This window comes from Somniosus microcephalus, chromosome 4 (assembly GCF_052327205.1).
Source record: "Somniosus microcephalus isolate GS21.2 chromosome 4, FLI_Smic_1.0, whole genome shotgun sequence".
Classification (NCBI taxonomy): Eukaryota; Metazoa; Chordata; class Chondrichthyes; order Squaliformes; family Somniosidae; genus Somniosus; species Somniosus microcephalus.
Window position 1 is genome coordinate 177,365,689 of NC_140990.1, and position 23,957 is coordinate 177,389,645.

Below are 23,957 nucleotides of genomic sequence, written 5' to 3' on the forward strand. Positions count from 1 at the left end.
GTCAGGCAACATCCGTGGAGAGAAATTTGAGTTGACGTTTCGGGTTGGACCCTTCTTCAAAACTGGAAAGAAAAGAAACTAGGTCGAAGGCAGGGCTGCGATCGGACAAAAGAATAAAAGAAACAAAAGAAGTAAAAGAGATTAGAAGCTAGACGAGATGGTAATAGGCTGGGATTAGGTGTAAAGTGTACTGGCAGGGCAAAAGATAGCTGCCAGGTGTGAGAGAGAAACAAAAGGAAAGGGGGGGGGGGGAAAGGAGTGGAACAATTGCAAGAGAAAATGAAATGGGGGCCTAGCTTATGATCTGAAATTGTTGAATTCAATATTGAGTCCGGAAGGCTGCAGAGTGCCTAATCGGAAGATGAGGTGCTGCTCCTCGAGTTTACGTTGAGCTTCCGTGGAACAATACAAGAGGCCAAGGATGGTGAGGTCCGAGTGGGAATGGAGCGGTGAATTAAAATGACAGGCGACCGGAAGCTCGGGGTCACCCTTACGGACTGAACGGAGGTGTTCCGCAAAGCGGTCTCCTCTACATTGGGGAGACCAAATGCAGATTGGGTGACCGCTTTGCGGAACACCTCCGTTCAGTCCGTAAGGGTGACCCCGAGCTTCCGGTTGCCTGTCATTTTAATTCACCGCTCCATTCCCACTCGGACCTCACCGTCCTTGGCCTCTTGCATTGTTCCACGGAAGCTCAACGTAAACTCGAGGAGCAGCACCTCATCTTCCGATTAGGCAGTCTGCAGCCTTCCGGACTCAATATTGAATTCAACAATTTCAGATCATAAGCTCGGCCCCCATTTCATTTTCTCTTGCAATTGTTCCACTCCTTTCCCCCCCCCCCCTTTCCTTTTGTTTCTCTCTCACACCTGGCAGCTATCTTTTGCCCTGCCAGTACACTTTACACCTAATCCCAGCCTATTACCATCTCATCTAGCTTCTAATCTCTTTTACTTCTTTTGTTTCTTTTATTCTTTTGTCCGATCGCAGACCTGCCTTCGATCTAGTTTCTTTTCTTTCCAGTTTTGAAGAAGGGTCCAACCCGAAACGTCAACTCAAATTTCTCTCCACGGATGTTGCCTGACCTGCTGAGTTTTTCCAGCATTTTCTGTTGTTATTCCCAACTACACCTTGTTTCTTTCACATCATGAAACTTAACAATCTCTGTATTGGAAAATACTTGGATAAAAAACCATTACATTTAACACAGCTAAATATGTTTGAATAAAAAATCCTTATCCACTCAATGAAATTTTCCCCGAAACCAAATGCTTCCAAAACCTTCAATAAAAACTCATGAGAGACCCTATCAAAGGCTTTCTCTTGATTTATCTTGAATACATAAGCCTCCCTCCCACTCTCTTCCAAGAGCTCTATCGCATCTCGGATTGAGACCAAAGAGTCTGTGATGTCCCGGCCTATGACTCCATAGGACTGAAAGGGCAAAGCTATCTGCGGCAACACCTCCTTCATACGATTTGCCATAACCCTCGCCAAGATCTCATAATCCACATTTAATAATGTGATGGGCCTCCAATTCTTCAGATCCCTTCTATCCCCTTTATTTTTATATAAGCTAAGCTTATGACACCTCTCCTCATAGATGGGGCCAGGCTTCCCTCAATTTTAATTTCCTTAAAAACTTCTAAGAGCAATGGACTTAAAATCTCAAAAAATTCTTTATAAAATTCTGCACTTAGTCTATCGGACCCTGGGCTTTTCTTCCCCTTCATTCCACTTATTGCTACTTTTATTTCCGCTAATCCTACTTCTTTGTCACACATGCTTCTCTCATCCTCCTTTAAACCCTCTTCAATAAAAGCACTAACCTTCTCCATCGCCAAATTGGAAATGTCTTCTTTTGTATTTAACTCTTGATAAAAGCTGCTAGCTGCCTCTAAAATCTCCCCACTTTCATGAATGATCTTCTCCCCAACCTTCAACTCTCCAATTAATGATAATCTCTGTCGCAGCTTCTCTTGCTCTAGAAAATATCTAGTGCATCTTTCGCCCTCCAGTGCATTTCTAGCCTTTGCATGGAGAATGGCCCCCTTGCATTTTTCAGCTTGCAATAATTCCCACTCTTCCTTTAGCACCCGGAACTTAGTCTCAACTCCCTTATCCCCTCCGTCAACTGCTTTACAAACATCCGTAAACCTTTTGTTTATATTCTGTTCTCGATGCCGGTTAGCTGCCACTCTCTTTTTCCCATAACGTACCGAAAAAACTTTTACCTCATATTTGAAATTGCCCCACCAAACTCTTCTTTCTTTCAAGAACAAAGGTTCTATCCGAGCATTCTTTATTATATTTAAAATCCTTCTTTATAAGCAATTTCTTTCAGGTATTGATTGTTTAAAATCCACAGCCCTGAACCGATCTTAACTCTGCTGTTCCTAATTCTAAGAACCAAAGCCGAGTGGTCACTAAAAAATAATATTTTATAATAAATCTCCATCACCTCAGAACTTAACCCTTCCCGCATTAACACAAAATCTATTCAGCTCTGTTTTAAAACATCACCCACCCAACCTGTTCTGGAGAATTCCCTTTTTATGGGGTTCCGGTCCCTCCATAAGTCTCTCAAATTTAAATTTGCCATCATTTTTACAATCATCCCTCTGGAGTTATCATCCTTAAAGGTCATCTGGGCTGAAATGTCCATCCAAAATAAAAATACATTAAAATCCCCCACTATACAAGGATTTTCCACCTCTGCCACTTCAGTGAATAACCCCCGTGCGACGCTTGCAATGGTCATTCGGTGCATAGATATTAAAGAGATCGCAATTAAATTCCTCCATTTTTACCCTTAGCCATAAAAATCTCCCCTCAGTGTCCTTGTCCACCAAGGCAATGTTCACTTTTATGGACGGACTCACCAAAACAGCCACGCCTCTATGGTTATTGTTTGCACAACTTGCAAACACCTCTCCCTTACAAACCTTCTGAACTCTTTCTAGGATATCCTCATCCCAAAAGGTTTCTTGCAGACACAACAAGTCCATGCCTTTAAAACCCTGCAACAACTGCTGCAATTTCTTCTCACCCCTCAGTCCGTTCACATTAATCGAGACCAATGTAATCATGGCTCCGAAGATAATCTCCCCATCATTTAATCTCTGGCCCTTCCCTCCTCACATGCTCCTTCCCAATTTTTCGGCCAGCTGTTGCTTTTTCCTGCAGCCTCTGACTCTTTTTCACCTCCTGTTTGAACCTTCCCTGCTGTTTCAGCCTCTTCCTTGCATTACGTTTGGGCCAAGGAGCTGCCCTTTCTCCCTCCTTCTGCCCCTCATTAACCTTTCCCTTTCCACATGATGCCACCCCACCCCCCACTTCCATGTCTCTGTCCCCCTCTAATTCCTCACTCTCAAGCTCTTCTGTAACCCTCTGGGCTAAAAATTGAGTAGCGCCCCAATTGAGGCGTGAACTTCGCCGGGGCGCTACCCGGAAAAATTAGTGCCCCCGCGCCGGAAATTGAGTGGTTGCGCCCCAAGAGGGAAGCGGGGCGCTACTGGAAGCACCCCACATCCCTCTTGGGGCGCTGCGAGTGAATATCGTGGCGCTATGTGCCGCAGCGCCACACGCTGCGGCACGTCGCGCTGTGTTATTGCAGGCCTTCCTCCCCTTTTTAAAGGGGAGGGGCCTTGTGCAGCGCGACCTGGGGCCCAGCTGGGCCCCCGGGGATCGGGAGTGCAGGCAAAAGAGCCTGGCACCCAAGAGAAGTGCCGGGCTCTTGGAGCACAGCCAGCACTCCGCAGGGGGTGGGTTCAGGAGACCGGGGTCGGGAGCGCAGGCAGGTGCTGGCATGCGGCCAGCAACAAAAATGGCCACCCCGCACCTCGCCTTTAAATTGCGCTTCCCCGGCCGCAGGTACGCCCTCCTGACCCTGTCGGACATAGCATCAGGTGATAAATCAGGGGGCGCTCCCGCAGATCGCGGCCGGGGCGTGAGCGGGGCGCTGCGCACACCAATGATGTCATCGCCAGCGGTGCAGTGCTACCGGTTAGCGCCACCACTAACCTCCCGCTGAATTTTGTGGGAGGCGTGGGCAGTGCCGTGCCCGGGCGCTAGTTGGTTTGCGCCCCACTTAGCGCCCTCTTAAGGCGCTAACGGGTGGCGCTACCAACTGAATTTTTCCCCCTCTGTGCCTGCTCCCCGTCAGATACATAATCCTGCTCCCTGTCAGATACATCATCTCCCATAGAGAGTCTTCCTGCTATCGTGGTTTCTCCAACAGTGCCACTCCTTTCGACCTCATCTCCACCTCTGACCCTTGCTCCCTGATCATTCTCTCTCTGGGACAATGGCGCACCTATATTGCTCCCTTTGTCTCGCCACTCCCGTCCTGCTGCCCCTTTAAGGCTCCTGCCTCTTGCACCCTCTCCTTGTCTTGTCCCCTCCTGCTCACCGAGATGTCCGACTCCCCATCTTTCGTTGGAGTATTTACATTTACCACGCACCCCGCTCCCGCCTCCTCTTCCCCCGCAGACACCAGGTTCTTTAGGGAGAGCTGAACCGTATTAAGGCTCGAGTCTGCACTCGACCCTTGCTGCCCTCTGCTGCCTTTGTTCTTTTCCACTGTACTTGGTGTGTTTTCCACCATCTCCATCCTGTTCTCTGCTCCGCAATTTTCTGCCTCTTCCTGTGCTCTTTTCTTCTTCAATTTACCAGCTGTATCCTCTGACTGCTCCACTCCTCCAGCCGTTCCACTCACACCTCGTGCTCCTTCTCCCATCTCCTTGTCACTCATAGAGCTTCCTTCTGCCTCGCACTCACAGCGGGTGGGGCCTTTGTGACACACCCCACAGCTCTCTGCCTTGCAGCTCCGAGCGATATGTCCAGACTCGCCGCAATTATAACAGTACAAGTCTGGACAGTTTCTTACAAGATGGTCGTGTCCAAGACAATAATAACAAACCTTCACTTGGTTATCACGCAGTACTCGGAAGTACTGCACTCCTTCCATTGTCTCGAATTTCATGCTGTACTGTAATGACTTCACCCCTTCTGGGAACCGCACCTTTACGTAATTGCTGAGCAAATTTTAATGTCCCACGACTCCAACTTTTTGATTAGCACATCGTCCTCAATATAAACTGGCAAGTTTAAGAATGAGCCCACCACCTCTTCCGAATATAGCAGAGATACCTCCAAGAACTTATTGCCAACTTTCAAACTGAGTAAAAGTCTTTCCACCTCCTCTCGGCCACTGACCGTCAGCTCGAACCCAACATTTGGCTTTGGTCGGCAGGCAAAGCAACTTCCCTCACCACAGTCCTCATGGGATAATATCCCAAGCTCGTATCTCCTTATTCTCGCACTGAACCACCACCGTGTTTTCTTTTCCAAACCTCCTGGGGACCCAGCCCAAATCTTTGGGCCTTTTTCTTTCCCTTCCAACCACAGTTTCTCCCCTAATTAAATTCATCTTGAGAACACTGTCTTCTGAGGGGCCCGGCACTCCAGATCCCTCAGCAGCCATCTGGCTGTTGTTTATGGGCCAAGAAGGCCCTAAAACCTGAAAAAAACCCACCACCAACTTTTTACAAACTCACTCCAACTCCCTGCAGAAATCAGGCAACCAGTAACACCTGCTCACTCCTAGCCCCTCCCACCTAGAGAGTGCTACCCACTGAGCCACAGCAGACCTGTGAGGAGTTGGCAGCACTGGAGGCAGAGAATAAAGATAGCGGGACCCGATAACTATAAATAATTGTTTGAATAAAGACTTTAAGTAAGAGAGCGAGAGAAGTGGCTGGAGACAAAGGTAGGCCCAAATTCATTGGCCCAGTAATTCCTGTCGGGGGCTTGCCGCGCGTGCAAGCCCCCGATGTGCACTTACCCGGCGCGCTGACATCTGAAACCTGGCCCGCAGTGGATTTCCTGTAAGTGGCCCGGTTCTGATCTCGGCGCGCTGTGCTAACCTGACCCAGCGGCGTAGTTAGTGCGATGTGCCGGCTGGGATCAGGTGAGCACTGTTCAGCCAATCAGGGGAGGGGAAACTTCATTCATAAGTTTGATAGTAAAGACTGTCAAACTCATGAAAAGTACGGCACCCCAAAACACTACTTAAACTTTAAATAAAATTTTAAAAAGCATCCCAATAATTAAATTAACTATGAATAACTTTAAAAAACTATTTTAAACAATTAATCAAATTTTTGAAAAAAATAAATTTTTAAAAAATAGGGTCTAAAACTAAACTTACCTTACTGTAGATTCTTTAAAAATAATAAACCTGTGGAAAAAAAAATTCTAAATTGTACTAAAAGACCACTTACCTGTAAAACTAAGTACTTACGTGTGGTTTTTCAATGCGTAAAAACTGGAGCCCTTTACACATGCGCAAATCTGTAAAAATACAGGAAATCCAAGTCGCACGCGCTGCCCAATACCGCGCATGCGTTCAGCCTCTTAACCCCTTGGGTCAGAGGACAGGAAATGCCGGTTTTCAGCGCATGCGCTGTGCATGCTGAAAACCGGCAATTCCTCCTGGCACACGCATGAGTACCCTGTCCGTACTCACGCGTTGTGACAGGAATTACTGGGCCATTATAACCCAGGAATGGGCAGTATCTTTAGAAAAGTTTGAGAATTAGCGCCAGGCGCTAATGCTTTAGACTGCACACAAAATTCATTCTCACTGCTCAAAGAAATGATTGGAGCAATAAATCAAGTCTTAAAGGCCTAGCTCATTGGTATTACACTGAAAGGGTGGACCAATATCGGGTGCAGTCTAATCGTAACTCATCATTGCCACAGGCTTTTCCCAGTACTTAAAGGGGAGGTTCATTGATACTGCAGCACCTCATTCTCAGCATTGCTGACTGTGCAGCTGCCTCAGCAAGGAGAAGCACAACAAGGAGAAGGAGCCGGAGGACTGAAGCAGGTGTGCTCATGGCAGATCCACCTCAGTCGGGTGGTCAAGGTGATTGAATGCTTCAACAAATGCTGCATACCACCATCTGTACCACAAGCTTCACACACTGCCCAAAGCACCAGATCCCCAGCACACACCCACCTACAATCTCTACCTAACAACACTCACACCCACATCTCACACCTTGCACACAATGGCAGCTATTCAAACATGGCAGGTACAAGGGTCATTAGTTATTAGAATGAATGTGATATGTTTATGCATACATTTATTAATGGAGTTTGCAATATTTTGTGGTCTCTCTCATTTCACCTTTGCACCCAGGAGGACGCTGTGAATGGCATGACACAGGGGTGGTATGTTGGGAATGTGGTGAGCAAAAGGGATCTGGGGTTTAAGTCATCCTGGTGTGAGGCTGGAAGTCTGTTTGGAGGAGGTGACAGAGTTCTGTGACCACCACCTTGGTTATGCGGAGCCATCTAATACACTGATCCTCGCTTAATTGAAGGTAGGAGAAGTGCTGTCGGAATAACCTCGGAGGGTATGGCCTCCTGGTGAGAGCCCTGATGTCTCTCCTCACCCCTCTGTGCACATGTTCCCCCGTATTTCTCACTGCCTACCCTCCCTCCGCATGGCAGTACAGCCCACATTAATGTTGTCAAGTGTAGCAGTTTGAATCTTTGAACAATAAATGTAGCCACTTTGCATTTGCCAGAAAACTGCTGATACAAAAGAAGCTCGAAGTTACTCATACAAACTGTTCCACTGGGTGAAACTGACAAGAAATCACTGAAACTAACCTGCCCTGACAGCTGCGAGTGATTAATGCTGATGCCTTTAAATAACATCGCTGGAGCTGGCTTCCTGTCGCTGTCTGGTCGAAGCACTATGGTAAGTGGCAACAATGAATTTCCAGATCGGGCACCCAGTGCGCGTTGCACGCTCACTGATGTCACGATCTGCCTGCCATTGAAGTCCCCGGCGGTACCTCGTACCGGCGGCGCAACGGGGAGGGGGGCGGATTTGCCATGCGGCGCTGGATTCTCCTCGCTCCGGCGCTACTGCATCAGCGCCCCATTACTGCCCTCTGTAGGCACTAATGGGGGACACTAACCTACCGAATTTTTATCCCTTAGTCTTAAGTTTATTTCAGTAAGTTAGTTAATAGTCGAATAAATAGATGGCATGGCAGGGCACCTCCGTCCCGTGGAATGCACATCTGGTCCATGTGGGAACTCCGGGGCCTAGAAATTCGGTGGCGCCCCGTTTCACCTGGGCGCCAGAATTACCGCTGCGATCGGAGCCATTGCGCCCACCAGAAATTCAGCTTGAGCGCCCCAAGAGGGACGCGGGGCGCTGCTCGAGGCGCCCCGCGTCCCTCTTGGGGCGCTGAAACAGAATATCGCAGCGCAACGTGCCGCAGCGCCACACGCTGTGGCACGGCGCGCTGCGGTACTGCAGGCCTTCTTCCCCTTCTTAAGGGGGAGGGGCCTGCACCAGCGCGATGACCGATCGCGAGTGCCGGCAAAAGAGCCCGGCACCGAGGAGAAGTGCCGGGCTCTCGGGACACAGCCGGCACTGCCCGGGGGGGGGGGGGATCAGGAGGCCGGGGACAGAGTTGCTGGCAGGCAGCCACCGAAGAAAATGGCCGCCCCGCACCTCCACCTTAATTTGCGCCACTACCGCCACAGGTAGGCCCCGTGAACTGTGCGCGATTTGCGACCGGCGTTACAGAGGTGGGCGCGACCAAATATCGCAATCGGGGCGGTAGCGGGGCGCTGCGCACACCGATGACGTCATCAGTGGTGGCGCAGCGCTACAGGCTAACGTCGCCATTAGCGCCCCGCTAAATATCGCGGGAGGCGTGGCCAGTGGCGTTAAAGCCACTGAGTGCCCTCTTTAGGCGCTAACTGGTGGCGCAGCTCACCGAATTTCTAGGCCCAGGACTCTTCCCGTGTCTTGGACAACCACGTGTGCAGGAAGTGTCATCGCCTGGAGGAGCTCGAGCTCCGGGTTTCAGAGCTGGAGCAGCAGCTGACATCACTGTGGTGCATCCGCGAGGTTGAGAACTTCGTGGATAGCACCTTTCAAGAGGTGGCAGATGAAATTAACGCAGAAAAATGCGAAGTGATACATTTTGGTAGGAATAACGAGGAGGGGCAATATAAACTAAAGGGTGCAATTCTAAAGGGGGTGCATGAACAGAGAGACCTGGGGATATATGTGCACAATTCATTGGAGGTGGCAGGGCAGGTTGAGAAAGCGGTTAAAAAGCAGACGGGATCCTGGGCTTCATAAATAGAGGCACAGAGTACAAAAGCAAGGAAGTTATGATGAACCTTTATGTTACTGTGGCTCAGTTGGTAGCACACTCGCCTCTGAGTTATGAAGGTTGTGGGTTCAAGTCCCACTCCAAGGACTTAAGCCCATAAATCTAGGCTGACATTCCAGTGCAGTGCTGAGGGAGTGCTGCACTGTCAGAGGTGCTGTCTTTTGGATGAGACGTTAAACCGAGTCTGTTCTCTAAGGTGGATGTAAAAGATCCCATGGCACTATTTTGAAGAGGAGCAGGGAAGTTATCCCTGGTGTCCTAGCCAATATTTAACCTTCAACAAACATAACAAAAGCAGATTATCTGGTCATTATCACATTGCTATTTGTTGCTCCTTGCTGTCCGCAAATTGGCTGCTGCATTACAACAGTGACTACACTCCAAATAGTACTTCATTGGCTGTAAAGCGCTTTGAGATGTCTGGTGGTCATGAAAGGCGCTATATAAATGCAAGTCTTTTTTTAATAAAACACTGATTCGGCCTCAACTGGAGTATTGTGTCCAATTCTGGGCACCGCACTTTAGGAAGGGTGTGAAGGCTTTAGAGAGGGTGCAGAAAAAATTTACAAAAATGGTTCCAGGGATGAGGGACTTCAGTTACGTGGATAGACTAGAGAAGCTGGGGTTGTTCTCCTTGGAGCAGAGAAGGTTGAGAGGAGATTTGATAGAGGTGTTCAAAATTATGAGGGGTCTAGACAGAGTAGGTAGAGAGAAACTATTCCCATTGGCGGAAGGGTCGAGAACCAGCAGACACACATTTTAGTGATTAGCAAAAGAACCAAAGAAAACATGAGGAAAATGTTTTTTACGGAGCGAGTGGTTAGGATCTGGAATGCACTGCCTGAAAGGGTGGTGGAGGCAGATTCAATCATGGCTTTCAAAAGGGAATTGGATAAGTACCTGAAGGGAAAAAATTTGCAGGGCCAGGGGGAAAGGGCAGGGGAGTGGGACTAGCTGAAGTGCTCTTGCAGAGAGCCGGCACGGGCATGCAGGCCGAATGGCCTCCTTCTGTGCTGTAACCATTCTATGTTTCTATAACTAAAGTCCCTCATCTCTGGTAACATTCTGGTAAATCTTCTCTTCAGATCAAGCACATAATGCCAGACTTCAAACTATCAGAGCACTACAGACATCAACTACAAACATAGTTAAACAGGATTAGATACAAAAACAAAGCTGAACAGTTACTGACAAAATGTGACTGTGCAGAGGACTGATAACGAATAGAAAGAGGAATAGTCACCACGATGTGGGAAGATTGAAGCTAGGTCAAAGCCCAGGGAGGTGAGAGATAAGCACTTATCTTAGACCCACAAATCAAAATGAGACTTAAAGGGCCATCTCATGAACCACTTGGTCAGGATTCAGTAAGCGAAGAATCAAAACAATACCCCCAGTAAAAGATTAACTTGTTTCAGCTGGAGACAGAACTTCATTCTCTCTGTTGCAGATAGAGAGCTCAGGTACCTCCGCAACACACCAAAGGAATGCGATGTAGCCTCGAGCTGATTACAAAATGAGATCAATGAGATAGTCAAGAGAACAATCCAAAGGGGTTTCAACAAGGGTTGCCAACCCTCCGGGATTGCCCCGGAGTCTCCAGGAATTAAAGGCTAATCTCCCGGACAACCCAGGAGAAAAATCATAAAGGCATTAAAAATCATGGGTTATAAAATTTTCTTTGAACATTTTTGTTTATTAGTTCTAAAAATATCAGACACGGAAATAAAGGCTGTTTGACTGACGGTGAAGAATCATCCAATCAGGTAATAAAGAGTCTGTTCGCTTTCCGATTGGCATGTGAAGGCGGTGCGCCTCCAGGACGGACGTGCCGGGCCACCAATGGCAGGAGTGTGGGGGCGGGGCGGTTGGAGGCGGGAGGTCATGTGATGACCCCTCCAGGAATACGTCCAACCAGAGTTGGCAACCCTGGTTTCAACTGAGAGACAGTGAAGAGGACTGGGATCAGCTACTAGAATCACAGCCCAGAAATCCTGGATATTAGATAAGGCCTAAAACATCTGGCAGAGAATCATCTGCTCTGCACTTCTCCAGCACGCTGGCGAAAACTCCAGGCGCAAACAGTATAGTTCTATAAGTGGGACATAGCTGTGTAAGCTGCCCCTCGCACAACCAAGTACGAACACAGGTCTTAGACAGTGCCAAGCAAATATTTTCCACTCCTCCCCTTTAACTGTTAACATAAGTTTAACTATGATGAAACATCCTTGACCATTTCGGTCAGCAATATCAGGAGCAGCACTGGGACAGTGGCTGCATTTTTTAGCAGTAACAATTAGAAATTAAATAGTTGAAGAGTTAATAATTAAATAATTTTCAGTGAGGGTGTGAAATCTCTCTCCTTTGGTCAGATAAAAGAAAAGAAAAACTTGCAGTCCTAAAGCGCCTTTCACAAACTCAGGATGTCCCAAAGCGCTTTGCAGCAAATGAATTACTTTTGAAGTGTAGTCACTGTTGTAATGTAGGAAATGCAGCAGCCAATGTGCGCACAGCAAGCTCCCACAAACAGCGTTGGTTAAGGGATAGAAATTGGCCAGGATACCGAGGAGAACTACACTCTTCTTCAAAATAGTGCCATGGGCTCTTTTCTTTCCAACTGAGAGGGCAGACAGGGTCTCAGTTTAACGTCTTATCCATAAGACTGCACCTCCGACGGTGCAGCACTCCCTCAGTACTACACTGGGGGTGTCAGCCTAGATTATGGCCTCAAGTCTCTGGAGTGGGATTCGAACCCAGGACCTTCTGACAAAGGTGGGAGTGCTGCCTCTGAACCACAGCTGACACCTTTAAGGGTGGGGGTAAGGGAATAAAACAAAGCAAAAATTAAAAGGGAAACAAAACTGTGCTTTTACCTTTCTTATCGCCAGACTTCCATCTCCTGATTGCACAGATATTATGATATATGGAGGTCAGGTCACAGATTAGTTCTATGTTCACTCTGCGAGTCTCCAGCAATTCTCGGCTTTCCAGGAAGCTGTGCAATCGCTCACACCGGCTTCCGAGCGGGCAGGCATCGAGAACAAACTGAAGGCAGAGGTGAAGCTTATTGCAAGACTGCTTGAAGCTGCAAGAGCCATAGGGACCATTCCCCTTGTTGTAAAAGGTACAAACCTGAAAAAGAGAAGATCATTTATAATCTCATCTCCTGTTTATTTGTTACCTTCCTCTGTCTAGGTTTGACTTGTCTCCCTCCATGTACAATCCACTATTTTCCGGCTATGAGGGTGGACAGTTGCCAACTCTTGGGATTCTCAAAGGGAGTCCTAACATAGCAGGGAGTCTAAAGAAAGCACTGAATTATTTCCTCTGCCTTCTCTGTTGGAAAGTGCCTAGTTCCTACTCAGCACCCCCTCCACCCCAGTGATATGAACATACAAGAAAAGACCCTCTGGCCCACCCAGCCTGTCCCACATAACTGGGATACCTTGTGTATCACAATATATACTCTCCACCCCACCCCAAACCATGGGATCTCCCGGGAGAGGCAAAAAACCAGATAGAAACCCATACAAGCAACGGATTGGACCACCAGATTGTCCCAATTATTTTATATTGCAAGCCTGCAACATAGTCCAATCCATGAAGTGTTGCAAATAAATCTGCATCGAGCAGCACTGATTTACTTAATGCTTCAGTACCCTTTCCAACTAGGCCTCAAATGAGAACGTTTACTTTTCAAATGTTCTGCCCCTTTAAGAATAAGCTGCACTGCTGGATGTAGCCCAGGTGTTGGTGGGGACACTAGAATTAGCCTCAGTCTCTCTGAAATTGAGATGAGGTGGAGAAACAAACATTATTAGCCAACTTTTTGCGCTCTTAATCGTAATGACTATAATCATAGAATCATGCAGCATAGAAGGAGACCCTTTGGCCCGTCATACCTGTGCCAGCTCTTTGAAAGAGTTAACTAATTAGTCCCACTCCCCCTGCTCTTTACCCAAATTTGTCCTTTTCACGTGTTTATCCAATTCACTTTTGAAAGTTACTATTGAATCTGCTTCCACCACCCTTTCAGGCAGTGCATTCCAGATCATAACAGCTCGTTGTGTAAAAAATTCTCCTCATCTCCCTCTTGGTTCTTTTGCCAATTACCTTAAATCTATGTCCTCTGGTTACCAGCCCTCCTGCCAGTGGAAACAGTTTCTCCTTATTAACTCAATTAAAAATCATTCGTGATTTTGAACACCTCTATTAAATCTCTCCTTAACCTTCTCTGCTCTATGGTGAACAAGCCCAGCTTCTCCAGTCTCTCCACATAACTGAAGTCCATCATCCCTGGTGCCATTCGAATAAATCTTTTCTGCACCCTCGCTAAGGCCTTGACATCCTTCCTAAAGTGTGGTGCCCAGAATTGGCCACAATACTCCGGCTAAGGCCTAACCAGTGATTTGTAAACTTCAATGCTTTCTGTGTGAAGAGGAATTTCCTGGCATCAGTCCTAAATTAGTCTATCCCTCATTTGAACTTTGACCTACTGTCGTGGTTAAATTTGAAGCAACGTTCTTGATTTATCTTTTCTATCCTGATTATTTTCCTTTAAGAGGTCCCCTCTCAACATCCTTCTTTCGAATCCTACCTCGGGTAGCAGGGTGGGATCATTCTGCAGCAGAAGTTGACGCAGTTCTTCGATGTTCAGATTGTGAAGCCCATTAGCACTCAAGATAGCATCATTGTAAGGGGACTGGATGTCATGAGAATATGTGCAGGGTTTTCTGAAAGAAACATAGGACGTTCAGGAAACCTTTAGATCTTAGCTGGTTTGCTAATCACCCTGCGGTTTGTAATGCGAAATGGGGTTACAGTTAGAGCCTTATAACACACCCCCATCTATCACACTGTAGTACAAGCTGCACTCTAACCTCTGTCTGAACCCTGTTTTTTTCTGTCTCCCTCCCTGGTCACTTCTTTCAGGCTGAACAAGCTTACTGTGCTATGAACTGAGCTTACAACAGAGCCAAGCGGCCCCACAACCAATGGATCAGAGCAAAGCTCCATCGCCTTACCACATTTAATCAAGGAAGCTCCATGAACATCCCCATCCTCAACCCTGGTGACGCTAGCATACAGGTGCAAGAGAGAGGGCTCAAGCGTTTAGAAGCATCATCAGTCAAAAATGCCAAGTGGATGATCCTACTCGACCTCCTCCATCATAGGTACCAGTGTCCAACCAATTCGGTGCACTCTACAACAACAACAACAACTTGCATTTATGTAGCACCTCTAGGTAGTAAAACATCCTAAGGCGCTTCACAGGAGCGTTATAGGCAAAATTTGACACCGAGCTCCAGATCTCAGCGTAGCCTTGTTCCAGACATGGAGGCAAGAGCTGAATGCCAGAGGAGAGGTGAGAGTAGCTGCCCTCGACATCATGACAGCATTTGACCCGAGTGTAACACCAAGGACCCTTGGAAAAACTGAAGTCAATGGGTGGGGGCGTCAAAGAGAAAAGCCTCCAATAGCTGGAGTCATACCTGATGCAAAGGAAGAGGTCGTGCTTCGCAGAGGCTGACCATCACAGCCCCAAGAGTTCCTCAGGGACACATCCTCAGCCCAACCATCTTCAGGTGCTTCATGAAAGACCTTCCCTTTGTCATGAGATCAAGAATGTGGCTGCTCACTGACGATGCCGATGCCAGCCTACAGTAGAACCTGGATAATATCTAGACTTGGGCTGACAAGTGGCAGGTATCATTTGCACTACGTAAGTGCCAAGGAATGACCACCTTGAATGAGAAAGCCCAACCAACTCCCAATAATCTTTAATGGTATCACCACGGCTAAGTCCTGGAATACTTATCACTTGCCTGGATGGGTGCAACTGAAGCAACACTCAAGTTCAACACCATCCTGGACAGATCAGTCACTTGATCGATGTCCACCCCTCTACCACCAACGCAGTGTGCCTGCAGTAATTATGAACTACAGGATGCACTGCAGCAACTCAGCGAGGTTACTTGGGCAGCACTTCCCTCTCCTGTGATTTCCGCTCCTGCCTCAGCTCACCTGCTGCTGAAACCCCCGTCCATGCCTTTGTTATCTCCAGACTCGACTATTCCAACGCTCTCCTGGCCGGCCTCCCACCTCGCACCCTCCGTAAACTTCAGCTGATCCAAAACTCTGCTGCCCGTGTCCTATCTCGCACCAAGTCCCATTCACCCACCACCCCTGTGCTCGCTGACCTACATTGGCTCCTGGTCCAGCAACGCCTCAAATTTAAAATTGTTAATCTCATGATCAAATCGCTCCATGGCCTCGCCCCCCCACCCCCTCCCTCCCCCAACCTATCCCTGTAACCTCCTCCAGCCCCACATCACTCTAAGAACCTTGTGTTCCTAACATTTTGGCCTCTTGCGCATCCCCGATTTCTTTCACCCACCATTGGCGGCCGTGCCTTCAGCTGTCCGGGCTCTTAACTCTGAAATTCCCTTCTGAAACGTCTCCACCTATTTCTCCTCCTTTAAGACGCTCCTTATAACCTACTTCTTTGATCAAGCTATTGGTCACCTGTCCGAATATCTTTTTTATGTAGCTCGGTGTCAAATCTTGTCTCATTGTGCTCCTGTGAAGCACCTTGATACATTTTACTATGTTAAAGGCGCTGTATAAGTGCAAGTTGTTGTTGTCACACCTGGAAGAACACGAATGTTGTGGTTAAAATGTCACCACTCCACTCCACTCCACTCCAAGCCACGTAGCACACTGACTTGAACATTGAAGGATGGCCAATAAATGCCAGCCTTGCCCACATCCCAAGAACAAAGAAATGCCCCACCCGATGTCTGTGAATCAAGTTTCAGCAGATCAGGTATAGCCTGACCTTCTGGTGTACAGGAACCATGTTTAACCGGATAAACACTGGCAGCTGGCTCGCGGACTCTGGACTCTCGTACAAAAGACTGATAACAGCAACCCCCTGATGGCCTCTGTAACATTGCAACTTACAGACCAGGCTTTGCAGCAGCTAACACTCCCGGGTACCATTGCTCTTGATCAAGAAGAATTCACTTAAACACCCACTTACTTCGCTTTGGATGATCTACAGTCGTCGTAGATAAAGCGGCGACATAAATGCAGCTGGCCACAGCCCTCGCAGTCCCTCTTCGAATAGTCTTTGCACAGTCTGACCAAGGTGACAGCAATGACGAGACTGTCTGGAGTCGGATTGGGCCCCACTGGATCAGCTCCTGATCGTTTCACCACAGCAAAGTGCTCAGTGTTGGACAGGACCCGGTTTAGGTCAGTCCCAGAGTCACTGGCAATTCTCCCCTGAATGGAGTTGTAATCCAGAGACCCCTGGTTGGCGCAGAGGGTCTTGAGGATGTATTCCGTGACAGTCAGTTGCGACATTTCTCCTCCTTGTGTTTTATTTTCCTCGTCTCCTTTTGAAAGTGAGGCGAGTTCAACAAAAAGATCTTGTGTAACTCAGAAAGGAAACTGAAACTGGGAGATTTATTGGCTAGCTGTTAACTACTGTGCCAAACCCAGTGATCTTATGAGCTGGAAGGCTTTCATTTTAACCCTTCAGTTACTAAATTCCCTTTTTATCAACTTTCCTCTTTAGTTCCTGAAGGTGTTGACTCTTGCTGGGGCACAGTGTAAAAAGTGCCAGGGGGCCTGTTACTTTGGTCATTCTTCGTATGCGAGTCTAGACTGTGAGTGTCGTCAGCTATTTCACTGTGGAGGCATCACAGCCAAGCTTGTTCTGGTCCTCACTTAGGAGACGTGTGCACATTCCACCAAGGGTCACGACATAGTAACCAGGAAGGGGAGCCCTGGCTTTTTTATCGCTCTGTAGCAAAGGGGCTTTTTGTAGCATCTTCACCACTGCCTCCTTTTGAGCAACCTCAGAGAACCAAGGCTCAAACCTAGCACCGTCCAATCATACTTCTTTATCTCCAGACTCAACTATTCCAATGCTCTCCTGGCCGGCCTCCCAGCTTCCACCCTCCGTAAACTTGAGCTCTGCTGCCCGTCTCCTTACTCGCACCAAGTCCCGTTTACCTATCACCCCTGTGCTCGCTGACCTACATTGGCTCCCGGTCCAGTAATGCCTTAATTTAAAATTCTCATCCTTGTGTTCAAATCCCGCCGTGGTCTCGCCCCATCCTATTTCTGTAGCCTCCTCTGGCCCTACAACCAACGTTCCCTCTAAGCTGTGCAGCCGTGTGGCCGGGCAGTTGTCTGCCCCGGACCGGATTTTCAAATGCGAAATTTTGCGCACGTGCTAAAACTTTGAATAGGCTGTGCAGCCCGTTAAAGGGCCGCTCACCCCCCCACCCCCCCAAAAAAAATTAGAGGAATATTACCTACAACCCTCCGATAACTCTGCGTTCCTCTAATTCTGGCCTATTGCGCATCCCCAATTTCCCTTGCTCCAGCATTGGCGACCGTGACTTCAACTGCCAAGGGTCCAAGCTGTGAAATTCTCTCCCTAAACCTCTCCCCCTCTCTCTCCTCCTTTAAGACGCTCCTTAAAATCTACTTCTTTGACCATGCTTTTGGTCACCTGCCATAATATCTCTTTATGTGGCTCGGAGTCAAATTTTGCCTGATAATGCCATTGTGAAGCGCCTTGGGATGTTTTACTACATGAAAGGTGCTATAGAAATGCTTCTTCTTCTTCTTGTCTTGTTCCATAACTGGATGGTAGTATTACAGGGCGTTTCCCTTAAGATATTCTTACAAAATAGAATTGATGTAATGCATACTGAAGCACAAAAATTGCCAACCAAGACACTAAGGGGGCGATTTTCCCAGCCCCGAGGAAACACGTTAGAGTACCTGCAATGTCAGGTCACCGAAAGTAGAAGGCAGTGTCAGGCTCAGCGTGAGGAAGGTAATAGGAACTCAGAGAGAGCTGACAAGGCTGAGGAGCAGTTAAAAGATATAAAGGTGGCATACAGGGTAGTCAAAAACCGGGTACATGAAGAGGCCAATCACGGGCCCTGTAATGAAAAAATCCGTAAGTTGACCCGAGTATTATCCAGGGCCAGGGGTATGGTTTGTCTCATGGCACCAGGGGAAGTTGGGGTAGACTGGGATGAGGAGGAAAAGGAGCCCGATGATGGGATCCAGTATCGAGAGGTTCGACCAGCTCCCGAAGCACAGGGGCCACCAGGACCGATGTGTCCCCTGTGACAGCAAAAGCTCGGTCCACCCCCCACAAGACAGCGGTCAGGGGCCATTGCAGAGTGATTATGTGCTTCCCTATACGGGGCCTTCAGTTGCAGGAAATGCTGGCCAGTGTGCCGAAACTGAAGCACGGAGGGGATGCCTCTGTTCATTTTGCCAATGTAGAGCAGGTAGGGGGGATCAATAATTGTGACGACGACGAACGGAAAAAGCTGATACTGTTCTTTCTAGATGCAAAGCTGTACCAGGGTTTGTCGGCAGCCACTAAGTTAGGAGGGGGTACCCTGGACGGGGTAAAGGACGAAATTTTAATGGCGCTGGGACATAGCCAGGGCAGCCCGTTCTTGCCAGTCGAACAGACCAAACAACTGGCTGGTGAGGCACCAGATGCATTCGCAGACAGGTTGTGGCCCGTGTATCTGAAAGCGCCGGGGGGAAATCTAGCCCGAGCACAGTTGTTAGGGGCTCCCAGGAATCATTGGTTGAGGACCCTAGTGGCTAACAGCCTGCCACGGATCAGGGCTAGGGCGGATTCATGGTCCGACTCCGAGGATGTTAATAATACAGAGCCAGGCGTGTTAAGGAAACTGACTCTGGCTTTTAAATCCAACCGAGGGGAGGAGAATAAACAAAAGGGAAAAGTACATGAGATGAAGGGAAGCGTGGATGGTAGAAAATAATGGAAGCAGGAGGGGGGTAAGGTGGACAGATCCCAGGCGTGCTTTAACTGTGGCAGAGTGGGACACTGGAACAGGGAGTGCAAGTTCCCAAAAAGGGAAAAACCAGGATACGGGGGTCCCTCAGGGTCAAAACCGCGGGTAGTAGAGGTAGAGAAGGAGAGGGTAGAAGATTTGGTGGAACTTCTAGTGACCGCGTTACGGCAGGTTATGGGCAAAGACCAGGGAAAGCTGGACGCTGCCGTATGCAGTGAAAAGCCCAGCGCGCCCCCACTTCTCCCATGACTAGGACGCATCCAGCCCGAGTACCTGTGCCCGCTCACCTACGATGAGTGGGGTAGACCTTGTGTAGAGATCAGGGTAGAGGCCGTTCGAGGAAAGTATTTAGTGGACACCGGAGCTTCAAGTACAGTGGTTCACTCACCAAACCCGACCACTTCTCCATGGTCGAGCAGGATCCCGTTTAAGTTAGTGGGTTTCACAGGGAATGAGCAGACTGGGGTGGTATCAAAACCTTTGTCTATAGGGTTAGGACCCCTTACACTAAGTGGGAATGCATACTGATGCAATGGGATCAGCCCAGCGCGGGGGTCCTCGGAGCTGATTTTATGCTGGCCCACTATGTGATCGTGGATATGAGAGACCACTGTCTATGGGGGGCGGTTGCTTCAGATAAACCTGAGGAAGTTCTAGTTATCCCAAAGGCAGAGAAAGTGAAAGGTAGCGCCTGTACTATGAAACCGAAGGGTAGCTATGACTTGGAACAATTGGTCCGTAGCACTCCGGAAAGGCATCGGGGGTATGTGAACGGAGGCAGAGAAGGACATGGAAACTGCACTGAGCTCCCTCGTGGAACAAGGGGCACTGAGGTCGATAGCGACCCATGTAAATTCACCCCTATGGCCAGTTAAGAAGCCAGATCAGTCATGGAGAGCCACGGTAGACTACTGGGTTCTCAATAAAGGTATTCCAGCATGCGCGCCCACGGTAGCAGCAGTAGCCGATCTAATAGGGAATATCCCTGCGGAGGCAACGACATTCACTGTATTGGACATAGCTAACAGGTTCTGGTCCATCCCAGTAAGACGGGAGGATCAGTATAAATTTGCCTTTACATTCAAAGGGCAACAGTATATGTGGACATGCCTTGCACAAGGGTTTCATAACAGTCCCTCGATTTTCCATCAGTGTATGGCTAATGCTTTAAAGAATTTCAGTCAGCCTAGCCAGTTGATCCAGTACATGGATGACCTATTATTATTCTCAGAAAGTGCAGAGGACCACGGGCCACTACTGGACGAGCTACTAAAGCTGTTGGGGGAGGCAGGGTTTAAGGCAAACCCCAAGAAAGACTCCTTAGGAAAGGAGTAGGATGGGAATGGGATGAGAGTTGTAAGGAGGCATTTACTCGCCTGAAGGAAAATTTACAAACTGCACCCGCACTAGGAGCAATAAACGGGAATGAAGATTTTTATCTGGAGGTAGCAGCGTTGCTCCAAGAACGGCATGACAAGTTGAAGCCAGTGGTTTATGCCTCCCGAGTCCTGATAGATGTAGAGAGGGGTTACTCGAACTGTGAAAGACACCTTTTGGCGAGCTATTGGGCCGTCAAACATTTCCAATTATTTATGGGGTCATCTTTAATAACCTTACTGACATGTCTTACCCCGACACAGATGCTATTGGACGGGAGGATAAAAGATGGGACAGTGAGTAGCAATCGTATTGCTCGCTGGACATTGCTGCTCTCCCAGATGAAACTGAGGGTGGAAAGATTGGTGGAACCTAAGCTGGCCTTGAACATGATTTATCCAGGGAAGAAACACGTGTGCACGGTAGAAGGGGTATGGGATGTAGACGTGGGATTCCGGGCCGGGCAACATCCGACAGGGAGAGATATATATGTGGATGGGTCCAGCTCAGTGACAAACGGAGAGCGTAGGACAGGGTGTGGAATTTATGACCCAGGGGCTGGAATAGAGAAAGTCATCAAACTCCCCAGCACACTGAGCACACAGCAGGCCGAGCTGGCGGCTGTAGCTTATGTGGTCACGCATCCCGAGGAATTCCCAGCCCCCTACACAATTTGCTCAGACTCGATGTTCATGTGCAATTCTTGCACTGAATATCTGGCAATATGGGATAGACGAGGATTCAAGTCCAGCGACAGGAAACCGTTAGTAATCGCCCCACTGCTGAACACAATCCTGGGCGTTATGAGCAATAAAGGGGAGTATTACATTCAAAAAGTAAAGGCGCACTCAAAAACTGAGCCTAAATGGAAAGGTAACCAGAAGGTCGACGAGTTGGCAAAAAAAGGGGGCCAGGGAGGGAGTACTTTGGGACCCGTACCGAGCTGGACAGATCGCGGCCATAAGGGATATGGAGGGCCCACAGGAGGTGAAGTTGCCCCCAGACCTGACCCAGGTTCAAGCACAAGATACGGTTTTAAAAATGGTGATTAAGAAAAGGGTAGAAGGGGAACAAATTGAGGGTCCTTTTGGAGCAGCAGATATAGTGGTCAAAGAGGAGATGCTGTTTAAAGGGGAAAGGTGGATCATGCCCACACTGTACCGGGATGAATTTATGCAGCTAGCTCATGGGGGTCCGGGAGCTGGACACCCAGGGCCAGAAACTACCTGGAAGAAAGTGGAAGAGGTGAGTTGGTGGCCTCATCTCAGGGAAGAGGTGAAGGAATATTGCAGGGAGTGCCTAATGTGCGCTGCGAATAATCCAGACCCCCACCGTAGAAAGGCACCATTGGGACACATTAGGAGGGTAGAGGGACCATGGCGTTCTATACAAATAGACTTCATTGGGCCCCTGCCCACCACAAAAGCAGGCAACAAGTATTGTCTGGTGTTGGTGGACGTTTTCTCTAAGTGGGTTGAGACCTTCCCTTGTCGGACAGCCACAGCGTTAAACACGGCTAAGATCTCCTGATGGGGATTGCCCCAGGTAGTGGAATCAGATCAGGGGAGCCATTTCACAGGACAAGTCATGCAGACCACCCTGAAATTTTTAGGGATACAGGGAAAATGGCATGTGGCCCACAACCCTCATCATCGGAAATAGTGGAAAGGATGAACGGACCTTAAAGGAAAGGCTTAGGAAAGAGATAGGGGGGTATCCAAAGAAATGGGATGAGGTCCTGCCTCTAGTTCTCATGAATATCAGGACCGGCCTCTCCAAAAGCACAGGACACTCTCCGTATGAGCTGATGACCGGTAGGGCGATGAGGACCCCGACTCATGTGTTGGTACCGGTCCTAACCGAAACTCAAACTAGGGAGGTCAACCGGGACAGGTTCGTAAAAGACCTGCATGAGACCTTGAGGAAAGTACAATGGGAAGCTGCAAATAACATGGGAAGCCAGCCCCAGAAGAATAGAATGCTGTTAGAGCCACAGGACGTACAGGAGTGGAAGGTAGGGGACCAGGTCATGGTGAGAAATTATGCCCGGGTAGGGGCTTTCGAGCCACTGTACATGGGGCCGTACAGTATAGTGGACAAGGCAAGCCCTAGGGGTAATGCAGTGCAGCTGCCAAATCGGACAAAGTGGTTCCACATTAATCAATGTAAACGCTATGACCCCGGGAAGAGGGAAATAAAACGAACCAGAGCCCAGGGAACGATCATGAGTTTGACCAATGTAAGTTTTTCTCCCATGATGTGGGATGATGATGAAAACCCAGAGAGCGGAGCAGTGAGAAGGAGTAGTCGAACACTCCGACCTAGGGTGCCTTGGACGCCTCCTCGCACACCGACCCCGAGCCGCAAGAGGTCCCAACTGGACAGTAAGGAAAAAGGGATGTGGTGATTGCAGCAATGACAGCATGTATAATATGTATATAACCTAAGTTTGACCTGTGGAGGGAAGACCTCTCACAGAGCGTTGCTATTTTCCTTTTCTTTTATTTGCAGAGGCGAGTCGAACGGAGGGCGCAGGATTGAATGCACTCTGTGGCTGGGCCTGTTGGTAATCCTGATCAGATCAGGACAGATGGAGCGAGGCAACATCGAGATGTCATTTACTTACGGGTTTATGGGAGGAGCCGGGCCCACCGTAACACAGGGAGGTAGAGCACGGGGCACTGACGGGATAGCTACATACTTCCATGAGGGAGTATGTTCGGGTTGGTTGGGGTCAAATTCCACTAAATATTCCAATTACACTGGTTACAAATTCGGTGAAGCATCAGTGCCCTGCCTCAAATTAAATATCACCACCAAAAAGGTACTGGTGAACGAGGGAAGGCAAGTGTGCCTAGAATGCTGGGGAAGTATCTCCGTGGGATGGTGGTGATGGCTACAGAAAACAGACAAGGCAAAGGGTAATGAATCCACGGATTGGGAAAGATTGGGGAACGACTCGTACAGATCAATTGTGGGGACAAAGGGGGGTGTGAAATTATGTTGGGAAAAGTGGCGGAAGGAGGAACAAGGGGTTTAATGTGTGTGTGGGAGGATCGGAACGTAAATGCCAGAAGGGAGTGTCCATTGCTTTTAAACGACAATGGCAAGATTTCGGGTCTGGAATAGGCTGGGCTCAGAGTTTCGATTCGTGTGTGGTCCCAGATCCTCCAAACACAGTCAATGCTACCGAACTAGTAGCGCATGATAAGAAGCCCCTACCATCAGTCCCAAAGACACGGGATAAAGAGGTTAAGTGCCCCATAATGACACCCGGACCTAGGAATGGGTTAGTACTGATTCCAATAGGGAAGGTGTTGTACCATGACGTGCATTACGAGGTAGCATCTGTTATCCTTACTTTGAAAAAGGTACAGCTACCCCGGTGGTGCCCAGCTGAAACAGAAAAATTGTACGAGAAACTATTAAAAGAAATGTTCCGGCAATTCTACGAGTTGAACTATGGGGAAGAAAGTCGGAAGGATTTGTATAAACGAGC

General features: G+C 48.5%; 1 protein-coding gene across 1 annotated transcript in view; it reads right to left on the reverse strand.

The window, feature by feature from the left end:
* Window positions 1-16,658, reverse strand: part of LOC147120017 (protein mono-ADP-ribosyltransferase PARP12-like) — a 91,913-nt gene extending 75,255 nt beyond the window's left edge. Inside the window, exons 1-3 of the mRNA XM_085985508.1 lie at window positions 16,258-16,658; window positions 13,813-13,948; window positions 12,089-12,347 (exon numbers count right to left, since the gene is read on the reverse strand). Of these exons, the coding sequence (XP_085841634.1) occupies window positions 12,089-12,347; window positions 13,813-13,948; window positions 16,258-16,583 (721 nt within the window). The 5' untranslated portion in view covers window positions 16,584-16,658. The remainder of the gene's footprint in view (window positions 1-12,088; window positions 12,348-13,812; window positions 13,949-16,257) is intronic.
* Window positions 16,659-23,957: the final 7,299 nt, after the last annotated feature.